The sequence below is a fragment of the Phyllobates terribilis genome, unplaced genomic scaffold, assembly GCF_046119375.1.
Source record: "Phyllobates terribilis strain yellow unplaced genomic scaffold, ASM4611937v1 Scaffold_13__5_contigs__length_258822181, whole genome shotgun sequence".
NCBI classification, from domain to species: domain Eukaryota; kingdom Metazoa; phylum Chordata; class Amphibia; order Anura; family Dendrobatidae; genus Phyllobates; species Phyllobates terribilis.
The window spans coordinates 30,916,090-30,928,268 of NW_027362773.1; the positions used below are offsets into that span (position 1 = coordinate 30,916,090).

Below are 12,179 nucleotides of genomic sequence, written 5' to 3' on the forward strand. Positions count from 1 at the left end.
CTGAAGGAGCCAAACAGGACTGGAACCTACAGAGAGGAAAACTCAAATTAAAGGGATATTCCCATTTCCAAAATCCTATCCCAATATGTAGTAGGTGTAATAATAATAATAATAATAATATTAGCAAATACCAACAATTAGAAATGTAGTATGGTTCTTCTGATTCACTATGTCTCTTTCCTCATGTGCAGCCATTGCAGGGCCTTGGGTATCCATGATTATGACCACTGATATAGTGACAGTTAAAGGGGTATTCCCATCTCCAAGATCCTATCCCAATATGTAGTATGCGTAGTAATAATAATATTAGCAAATATCTTCAGTTAGAAATGTAGTATAGTTCTTCTGATTTGTCATGTTGCTTACCCCATGTACAGGGCATTGCAGCATCTTGGCTATCCATGGTTACGACCACCCATATAGTGAGTTAGTTAGCTGTTAATGGTCGTAACCATGGATACCTAAGCTAGTGAAATACTCTACACATGGGGTAAGAGACATAGCTAATCAGAAGAACTATACTATAATTATAACTGGAGGTATTTGCTAATATTATTATTACACCTACTAAATATTGGGATAGGATCTTGGAGATGGGAATACCCCTTTAACTAGTTGCTAGTGGTCGTAACCATGGATACCTAAGGTCCTGCAATGCCCTGCACATGAGGAAAGACACACAGCGAACCAGAGAAACAATATTACATTTCTAACTGAAGATATTTGCTAATATTATTATTATTACACCTACTACATATTGGCATAGGATCTTGGAGATGGGAATACCCTTTTAAGGCTTTATTCACACATCAGTATTTTGTCATCAGTATTTGTCTCCAAAACACAGAACAGGTATCAATCTTTCAATTATAGTTTTTTTTTTCTGATTTTTCCACTTCTGGTTTTGGTTTACAAATACTGATGTAAAATACTGACCAAATACTGTTGTGTGAATGTGGCCTTAGAAAATGCTCATGTCTGTGTTTTACAGTCACTCTTGATAAAATCCTGAAGTGTAAAGCAGATCTGACTTGTACCTGCCGGTCGGTTCTTGTTATTCGCACAGTATATTAGCACATGATTGTCTGCAGCGGTCATATGACTAGACGTCTTGTGGCCAACTGTGTAAGCACAGAGAGAGGATTGGGACGCGTCAGATCTGGAACAGCAAAAGATAGGAGACTTTAACTTCCTTCATAAACCTGTAAGCTGCTTTCAGGACTTTTTTCTATATGGCTGGACAATCCTATTGGTTCTTCTCCACTTTTCATTTTACAAGTGATTTTTTTTTTCTTTTCAGGTGACGTAGGATTTTTGGCTGAAGAAAGAAGAATAAATGTAGCCGTTACTCGCGCCCGCCGTCACGTGGCTGTCATTTGTGACTCTCACACTGTCCAGAACAACCAATTTCTCAAGGATTTGGTAACTTACTTCACTGAACATGGAGAAGCCCGGACGGCCTTCGAATACCTTGATGATATCATCCCTGAGAAGTATTCCCATGACAGTGAAAATTCTTATAAGGCAGAAGCAAATGTTAAAATGGGAGGTGTAACTAAGTCAAAAAAGCCTGCCGCTCCAAAAACGGGGAGCCAGAAATCCAGTAGCACTGCCGAGAGTCCACCAAAAGGAATTGGCAAAGCAAAAATGCTTAACTCTACTGGGAAGAAAAAGAAGATTATAAACTTAGATGTGCAATCTGAAGAAACTTCTACTGAGGACAGTCTAAGGAAGACCATACTAGAGTTTTTGGAAGATATTAATAAGACTCAGTTAACGTTCCCTTCAGCACTAAATTCTCATGATCGATTACTGGTCCACCAGATCGCTGAAGAACACGGGCTGCAACATGTGAGCACCGGAGAGGGACGAAATAGATGTATTTCTATCACCAAAACCAAAGCAATTCCAGCTGCTCCCGAATCTCACACAACAAATGGCTTCAACATGCAGAAACATTTACAATCGCAGACAGCGGAACAAGCAGTAAAGCAGAAAGAGGTCATCCGCAACGTCTCCTCCAGCAACGCCGACCTGAAGCTCTTACATTCCGAAAGGATTCAGCGGGAGAAAGCAAAGCTTGAAGAGAAAAGGAAGAAAGAGGCGTCAGAAAAGAAGAGAATGGATTCCAAAAGTAAGTGACTTTCATCCAGCTAATATAGCAATGGGCAATTTCACTGTAACTTCCGTCACCTAAAAGGGAGTCTCCAGTGTTAATAAAATTCTCATTTAGAGGGGTCGGCCTTATCCTTTATTAGGTTTGTATAAAATGATCAAATCGTACAATGTTCTAATATTTGTGTATTTTACATTAAACTAATAGCTCTTTATCTTTCTTGTATCAGTGAAATAGTCTGTATAGAAAAAAAGTATAATAAGATGCAGACTAGCCTTGTGTAATGCAAGGTAGCAGGGTGTCCGTCATGTGAAGCCCACCCATATGCCATGTGACCCATGGGGTTCAGATTAAAGGAATTCCAGAGAATACAAATGTATTTTTTTAAAGGGCTCACAATAAAAAAAAGAAAAGTAATACTCCTCTTCACCAATCCCGTCACTGCTGATCTCTAATTTCCAGAAATAGACTGAAATTCCTGATCCGCCAATAAAAGGCGCCGCTGATCACTGCTGCTTATCTAACAGAGACAGCTTTTGGTACTTTTATGTTTTCATTCCATATATCCCCAGAAGAATTATCCATCAGGGCTTTTCCAGTACAGAACAATCCTTCCATGACGAGTCTAGTCCCTCGGATTAGTCTGCAACTAGCGGTGCTCTGCAGCTCCCAGCAGAAGCTACACCCCGCTCAGTCCCCAGCACACTGCACACCAAGTGAAACTACTTCCTGCTTCTAGTGAAAACTATGCTGGTGCCTCTAATCAAACCCTGCAGAATTGGGATTTAATTCTGTCCTACCTGGCTTTGCTACACATGAGCGCCGGCAGACACAGTGCTGACATCACTAGGCTGACACCAGTCCAGGAGGTGAATATGTTTTTTTTTTTATTTTATATAAGGGGACTACAGTATTAAGAAGAGTTATTCCAGAAGTGAACAACCCCTTTAAATGGGGAAGCAGAAGCTTAATAAGACCAGATTTGGAGCTGTGAGGATGACCTACTAGTTCTCCCTTGTCTGTATGCTATTTGTCCACTCACTGTTAACTATCTATTATCATTTCCTTTAACTTTTTTTCTTTGTATAAACTTTTTTTTTTTTACAGGTAAAAACGATCTAAAATCAGATGCGGAGAACTCGGGCACGGACGACTTCGATGCACTAATTGCAGCTACAGTAAAAGCTGACAACACTTGTGGTTTTGCGAAATGCAAGTCCAGCGTTGTAACAGTGGGAGATTTCTGCATACACTGCAATAAACGCTACTGCCTCAGTCACCATATTCCAGAGGTAATCAATGTTATATATGTGCAGCCCTCCTGCAGTACATCAACTAGACCCATTCACCGGGAGACATCCGTCAGGTCCCTAATGGGGTAGCCTGCTGAGATAGATCTTGTTGATGTACTCAAACGCCACTAACAATTTAAGTCTTTAAGGGGAATTACTTCTTAGAGTTTACATCATCCTTGATCACAAAAGCTTCCGCAGTAATCTTACAGGGTTTTCCCTATAATCAATAATTTATTTAGCATGTGTGATCTATGGATCTGCATGTAAAAGATGACAAACAAACCCCAGTGTGGTCTGATCCTGCAGTCGTACTCTCTACCTCCTACTTATATATTCCACATGTACAGTCGTGGCCAGAAGTTTTGAAAGTAACATAAATTTAGCTTTTCAAAACTGAAACAAATGTGTCCCTAAACCCCATCATTACCGGGCCATTTTCCATTTTTGTTTTTTTGCTCCCCTTCTTCCCAGAGCCATAACTTTTTTATTTTTCCATCAATACGGCCGTGTGAGGGCTTATTTTTTGCAGGACAAGTTGTACTTTTGAACGACACCACTGGTTGTACCATATCATGTACTGGAAAGTAGGGAAAAAAAATTCCAAGTGCAAAAATTGCAAAAAAAAGTGCAATTCCACAATTTTTTTTTTTTTACCATGTCCATGATTCTCCAGGTCATTACAAATTCGTAGATAGCAAACATGTTCTTTTTTATTTAAATAGTGAAAAAAAAATCCAAAGTTTGCAAATAAAAATAAATATCGCCATTTTCCAAGACCCGTAGCGTCTCCATTTTTGGGGATCTGGGGCCTAGTGAGGGCTTATTTTTTGTGAGCCGAGCTGACGTTTTTATTCATACCATTTTGGGGTAGAACTGATGTTTTGATCGCCCGTTATTGCATTTTATTGCAATGTTGCAGCGACCAAAAAAAACGTAATTCTGGCTATTTGATTTTTTTCTCGTCACGCCGTTTATCAATCGGATTAATTATTTTTTTATGTTGATTGGGCGATTCTGAACGTGGCAATACCAAATATTTGTATGTGTGATTTTTTTTTTGATTGTTTTATTTTGAATGGGGCAAAGGGTAATTTAAATTTTTAGATTTTTTTATATTTTTTAAAACATTTTTTTTACTTTTTGCTTGCTTCAATAGTCTCCATGGGACACTAGAAGCAGCACTTGCCTGATCTTCTGTACTACATACAGGCGCTGATCAGATCACCTGTGTGTAGCAGATTTGCTCACCTGCTATGAGTGCTGACCGCTGAGCGGTGCTCATAGCAATCTGGCATTGACAAACGCAGGGGTCTCCTGCAGACCCCGGATTGTCATGCCAACCCATCAGCAACCTGAGATAATGTGACGGGGTCACCGATGGGCGAAGCCAACGACGAGCTTCCGAGTAGGGCCAGTTAAATGCCGCTGTCAGAGATTGACAGCGGCATTTAACTAGTTAGCAGCCGTGGGTGGATCGCAATTCCACCCGCGGCTGTTGCAGTCACATGTCATCTGTATAGATCAGCTGTCATCTGTCATGTGCCCGGAAAGGTGCGGGCTCAGCGCCAGAGCCCGCACCAAACAGGGGAATCTGACGTGTGTTGTACTGTCGTGGCACACGTCATAAAGGGATAAAACCTAGGATAAAAACAATGAGCATATACCCTTCAGTAAGTAAGTAAATGCTATTAGTACATGTAAATAACATAGGGGACTTAGTTTACTATTTTGATCAAAAGAGAGTAAAAGCCATCCCACCTCGACAAGGTGTGTCCAATCAGGTCGGACCCTAACTCTTATAGTTCATCTCACTATGTGTCAGCAGACCTGAAAATAGACGGGGGCAGAGCAGGACCCCGACCTGATGGTTTCAAACCTGGCAGTGGAAAGCCAAATAGACACTGTTAATGGCCACATGCCTAATTAGTGCATGGAGTTTATCACACTTTTTGAGATTGAGATCTGGGGAGCTTTATGGACCCAAAATGTTAATGTTTTGAGCCACTTAGTTATCACTTTTGCCTTAAGACATGGTCTCCATCATGATGGAAGAAGCATTGCTCATCACCACATTGCCTCTGGATGGTTGGGAGAAGTTGCTCTTGGGTGATGTGTAGATGCCATTCTTTATTCATGGCGGTCTTCTTCGGCAAACTTGTGATGAGTCCACTCCCCTGGATTGCCATTGTTGCAATGTATGCCTTTCAGGTTACCTTTCTTCACAAGTATTAGTGCTGCAGCTGTGATATTACGGGTCCAATTGATAACGGGCCGACATGTCTTTTATCTATGCTTTGTATGATGTTACGTTTTTGCTCTGAAGAATGAGAGACTCCGTAGCAATGAGCCTCTAATGAAGATATGGAGTTCCCGTTCTGACATAAAATACAGTATGGAGTGTACAACGCCACAGTTTTACTAATCTGTGCACATGAAGAAATGCCCGTGGCTTTACCGACGGCCTGCATTCTGCTGAGTACGTAGAGCTGGGGTTTGGTGTAGGGAAAAGGTAGTATCCCAGCTCTCCTCACTAAACCCTGCGTAACACAGTCCCTCAGCTTTGATTGCTTCACCGTTCTCACAGTGGAATGGTTTACATGCATATACATGGTTCTCTGCCATTGACACTCACAGCATGCACCAAGCCAGGATCGCACAGAGCAAGCGCAGGACTTCAGTGCCTGTCAAAACAGTGGCACCATCAATCAAGGCTGAGGTTTTAGTGTAAGGAATGCTGAAAAACTTGCCAGGACCGAGTCCGTCCTCGGAGCCCTTGTCAAATAATTAGCATAATCGAATAAAGTTAATTTTCTCCCCAATGCTAAGCCTGTCTGTAGCTACTCAGGTATGTACTGCCATGTCTGAAGGCCCTCAACTAGGCCCGGGAGATTATATAGTAGGCACGATCAATCCTACAGGCTCCTATCAATGTTGTCAAACCTACACCTTAACAAATGATGAGAACCCAAAAATTTAAGTTTTGAGATATATCTAAGTGACAAGAATTCATCTTTGTGGTTATGAGAATGATTGTTCCAGCCGAGGAATCGAGGACAGCAATAAGAAGCACCACCATGTGCTGTCACTTGGTGAGCTCACAGATCAGCATCATAGCTTGTCCGAGAAGGAGTTAATTGTCCCGGTATGCCTCCATTCCCTGATGAGTGATGGATGCCAACTCCTGTGTCTTGTATAGATGCCTTCAGGCTTGGGAAGAGCAGCTGTTCCTAGCGCCGTCCTCTGGGATCCCTAATTACACCATGTTTAGTGGAAACCAACTAATACAACATTAACATGCAAACCAATAGCACTCAATTGGGTTTCCAGCGATTTATTTATTATGGCAATGTGGTTGCTATTTCCTGAAATTACCATTGTGGTGGATTTAATAATCCTGCAGAAAGGTCCATGCATTCTACAGTGCGAGTGGCGGAGCGAGGCGCTGACCTCCTACATATAAAGGATAAGCCAGTGTACCTACATAAGCTGAGCAATGCTATCTATTATTCCCTTTTATCAGCCATTACAGACTGATGCAGAGCATGGAGTTACATCTTCATTTTGCTGTTTTATCCGGCTCCCGGCTCCCTTGCTTATAGTACATTGATTCTTTTGGGAGCCGGTCACCACAATAGGATCCATTTAGTGTAGTGATATGCAGTGCTTGAGCTGTGGAGGAACTAGAACTCTCAGCATGCTGAAGAAGACCACGTTGTCCACAACAGGCACAGATCTCATGTCCGGAACTCAACAGATTCATAGACATTTCGGAGTCTGTTGGGTTTGGGTCAGGAGACCCACGATGGTCCGGATATCGCAGACTCTAACCCTGAATTGCAAATGTGTGAAGTCAATCTTAAAGTGGCCATACACCTTAAATAGATATCCGCTGAACAAGCTTGTTTGGCCAACCTCTATTCCTCCTGATATCCCCCTTCATAAGCATATTTGCTTTATTGGCCACAGTTGATCGTGCATGTGTTCTCAATGGGGAGGGGGAAGTATGCCACCAACAGACATGTCAGATGGCTTATGTCTTTGGAGAATAAAGGATTACACTGGATAAAGTCCAACTGCCTGATTCTTCTTCCCCCCAGCTTCTTGCTTCTGGTTACTGTGCTACAGATTAGATGATCATCCAGTCCCAGAAAAATCGTCAGGTTTGGCTGATGTCCTTCTAATGTGTATTGTCACATTAAGACTGCTTTTGTATTGACTTGTCATATGGCAAAATCACATCTTGCTGTAGAGACTTCAATCTGGGAGCTATGAGATACGTCATGTATGTTAGAAAATACCCCAATACAAGCAATAACCATAAAATTGCATCAATACGTGGTTGTGGCTTCTACCAGTATGCTGGGTCTATGCCGGTATAATAGCTAGATTTTATTATAATGTGTATGTGTGTGTGTGTATATATACACAGGTGGCTGTAGGACACTAGTTGATGGGAGATATGTATCACAGAGCTGTATGTCCTCTGTGATGTAAACCTGAAGTAATGCTCTAGTGCACATAGTACTAAGAGGGGTTAATCAGCCATGACAGGGCTAGATTTAATGTGAGCAGCTGAATAGTTGGGAGAAACGGCTGCTCACCATATCTCCACCCCTGGGTGTGATTCACTTTGTAAATTGAGTCCTGTTTGTCTCACACAAGGCTTTTTGTATGGAGGTGTGCAGATCTCATGGATTGAGTGCCTTTGCTAAAGGACATGGAAGCTGAACTCTAAGCCAGGTGGGCTAACCAGCACTATTGTAAGGACTTGCTACTTTATGTTTCACTTTGTGCCGGACAAAGGCTGTATGTAAAGGGGTTTTCCCACAAACAAAAGTTAATTTTAATAATTGTCTGTGTCTGACCGTGTACGTAACATACCACAGCTCCTGGACAGGGGAGGAAGCAAAAGACATTACAGACAGCAGGGGATTGCAGAGGATTCATTTTGTGAGGTAAAACATTTCACTGCTTCTTTTAAATGATATTTTACCTCACAAAATGAATCCTCTTCGATCCCCTGTTGTAATATCTCTATACTCTTTTGCTTCCTCCCCTGCCCAGTAGTTGTGATATGATCAGTCCGTGATCCATACACGGTAGGACACAGCCACTGATTAAAATTAACTTTTGTTCGTGGGAAAACCCCATTTAAGTTTTCCTGTGATGTGGTTTATGAGGACTGAAATAAACCAGCCTGACTTTAAATAGAAACGGTTCCTTTGATACCTTGTACGATGCATTTTCCATAGACAAGTTTAATTGGTCCAATTGGGTACTTTCATTTATCTGTCTAAATTCAGTGATCATTTCAGTAGGTGTTTATGACCTTGGGAAAGTTTAGAAAGTGGAGAGCCTTAGAAAACTTTGCTGTTGGGCCAGTCACTTGCTAGTTGTGCCTCTGGCAGTCACAACTTAAATGAGAAGTCCATACACTGCTCACCTCTGTTGAAAACTGACATTCCCAGATGGCTATCCAACCGAGAAAAAGAGAAGAGACACCTCTTTTTTTGAGGCTGAGTAGGTCTGAGATGTGTATAAAGGACCCCAATAATTTTATTCCCCAAAGGCATCTGACAGCCTAAGCCTTGAATTGACCAAAGTTTATTGATGCACTGGCATCTGCATGACTGACTGAAGACTATGGAAGGAAAAGTAGTAGATAGAGGAGTCAACTGGTTTTCCAAGAAATGATGGTGATGGTAATCAATCTATAAATGTTGGGGGTCCAAACCATAACTGGCAATAAAAAAGGAGCTCTAGAATATCTCAGAGTTCTCCAGTCCTGGCGGTCTCCTCCATGCAGTGGTGTTTACAGGCCTGCCCCCTCCACTACTACTACTACTGTAGTGACTGTGCAGGTTATATAGGACATATATTAGTCATAATGAAGCTCATAAACATGTAGTAACTAGTGATTAGCGAGCACTAAAATGTTTGGGTACTCGTTCGAGTCGAGCACATTGGAATGCTCGAGTGCTCGGTCCGAGTAAAGAGCTCAATGTAAGTCTATGGGAAACTCAAGCATTTCTTCCGGCTGCTCCCCCCGGCGGTCTGCAGAGGGCCTAAAAATTGCCCAAATCGATGGGAACAGTGCTCAAATTACATGGGAATAGCACGGGGAAGACCCCTAGAAGCATTTCTGACTCCCAGGTCACTGCTATCATGTCAGAGGTATTATGCTACTTTTACGGACTCACAATAAAACATACAAAAACGAAACTAAAATGGATTTTCCTGGGAAATATGTTAAGGAACCTCCTTTCCAGGGTAATGACTTGCATATAAGGCAAAATAAATAACCAAAAACAAAAATGCTCCTCCACACCTTGGGCTATGTTCACACGTTTTTTGATGCGTTTTTGCACTTTTGCATTGCTTTCAACCAAGACAAATGCATTCACCGGGAAATGTCATTTTAACATTTTACAACCTTATCTGGCCATGTGGTGTGTGAGACATGATCAGACACATCCTGTTTCATTTATGAAGGAGGGATTGTGAAAGTCACAAACACTATTTTTACAGCCTTACTATTCTTAAAGGGCCAGAAGTCGGCCCTCACTATTGTTAGGGAGGCATCAGCCGGCTATGCTTTGTTGTTCCCATTACTAACGAGTGGGTCTCCTATACTGTTTGCCTATGCAGTGAAGCAATGGCTGCCAAAAATTTGGAGGAAATACAATGCCCCTTGCAAGAGATGTAGAGGTTGGGGGCCTCCTGAAAACAATGTTCCCATTATTAGGAAGTGTGTCTCCCATACTGTTTGCCTATGCAGTGAAGCAACGGCTGCCAAAAATTTGGAGGAACTCCAATGTCCCTTGCAAGAGACGTAGATATGTTGATTTGGTACTTATGGTGGTGATATGGTGGTGGAGGATGCGGAGAAGGAGGAGGACAAGAGCAAATAGGCAAAATAAGGAAGCGTATACCCATGTCTGGGTGTGAAGACAGAGGTGCATGGGAATATAGTTAGACCTCCCAAAAAAAAGACACTGATTTTGAGTTTATGTTACACTGCTATCATTAGGTGGTGTTGAGAAGTCTGGCCCAATCCAGCCCTTGTTCATTTTTATAAAAGTCAGCCTGTCAGCATTTTCAATTGACAGGCGGATGCGCCTATCGGTTATAATTCCACCAGCAGCACTAAAAACCCGCTCTGACAAAACGCTAGCGGCAGGGCAGGCCAGAGCCTCCAAGGCGTAGAGAGCCAGTTCATGCCACGTGTCCACCTTGGATACCCAATAATTATGAGGCATAGAGGAATCACGGAGGACGTTGGTACTGTCGGCAAGGTACTCCCTCAGCATCTTCCGCAACTTTTCCCTCCTTGGGAGAGTACCCTGCGCATCAGGGCTTGAGCGATGGCACGGACTGAGAAAACTGTCCCAAAACTTTGACCGTGTTCCTCTGCCTCTGCTCGATTGCATTTGTGTCTCTCTCGCCATTACTCCTTGGTTGTCCAACGAACTGTGACCTCTGCCGCCAGCGTTTTCAGATAGGAATTTTTTTAATCGTTCCGCAACAAGGGCTTTCTCGTACTGCACCATTTTATTAGGCCTGTCCTGCAAGGGAATAAGAGACAGAAAGTTCTCCATGTAGCGTGGGTCTAGAAGTGTCACCAACCAATAATGACTGTCACCCAAAATTTGGACAATGCGAATGTCACAGGAAAGGCAGCATAACATAAACTCAGCCATGTGTGCCAGACTGCTAACAGGCAAGACTTCTGTGTCCTCACCAAGAGGACGACTGACCATGCTCTCCTCCTCATCTTCCTCCTGCTCCTCCTCCATCTCACTGTCCTCAGGCCATCCACACTGAACAGACAGTATGAGAGTTGTGCAGGTAGTACCGTCTATAGTGCAGGAAACAAGCTTTTGTTCCTCCTCCTCTTCTTCCTCATTGTCACCCAATCCACGTTGGGTTGAGATGAGGCTGGGCTGTGTGGAATCACCCTGTATGGTTCATTGCTCCATCTCTTCGTGCTCCACCTGCAATGCATACTCTTTAATTGTGAGCAGAGAGCGTTTCAGAAGACAGAGAAGCGGGATGGTGACGTTAATTATGGCGTCATCACCACTCACCATCTTGGTGGAGTCCTCAAAGTTTTGGAGGATGGTACATATGTCTGACATCCATGTCCACTCCTGAGGTTTTTTGTGTGGAGTCTGACCTGAATACCGACGGCCTTGTTGATGCTGGTAGTCAACAACTGCCCTCTTCTGCTCACAAATCCTTCCCAACATCTGCAATGTAGAGTTGCAAAGCGTGGGGACATCGCAGATCAGACGGTGAGCTGGAAGCTGCAAGCGCTGCTGAAGCACGGCAAGGGCGGCGGAAGCTGTAGCTGTTAGAACTCTCCTGTTAGTTTTTTTCTATTATGCTGGTCACATGGTCTTTTGACCTCTATGTTCTATGTTGTTTGTTTGTCTTTTTACTGCTACAATTTCTGCTAGGAGGTGTCCATCTTTCTCCCAGTCCCTAGTTTTTGTAGGGATCCCTCCCTCACATCTATAGGTCTTTGTTCAGACTAGCTGAGGACTTTAGCGGGTCTGATCGCAGGATCAGGTTCACCGTTACATCGTAGGGATCTATCTTAGTTCTATTGTAGGGACAGATCTCCTGTCTTTCCTTAGTGCTTGTAGCAGATCATAACAGTAAGTCCAGCCCAAAAAATTTCTCTAAGGAAAGACCTCCAGTTTCCATCATGGTGTCGGTTCAGGATTTGGCTCAACGCCTGCAAGGACTCTCTCTGGAGGTGGCCG

General features: G+C 42.8%; 1 protein-coding gene across 1 annotated transcript in view; it reads left to right on the top strand.

Annotated features, from left to right (window-relative positions):
- Positions 1–12,179, top strand: part of IGHMBP2 (immunoglobulin mu DNA binding protein 2) — a 90,730-nt gene that overhangs the window by 63,273 nt on the left and 15,278 nt on the right. The window contains exons 13-14 of the mRNA XM_073658042.1: positions 1,301–2,134; positions 3,224–3,408. Of these exons, the coding sequence (XP_073514143.1) occupies positions 1,301–2,134; positions 3,224–3,408 (1,019 nt within the window). The remainder of the gene's footprint in view (positions 1–1,300; positions 2,135–3,223; positions 3,409–12,179) is intronic.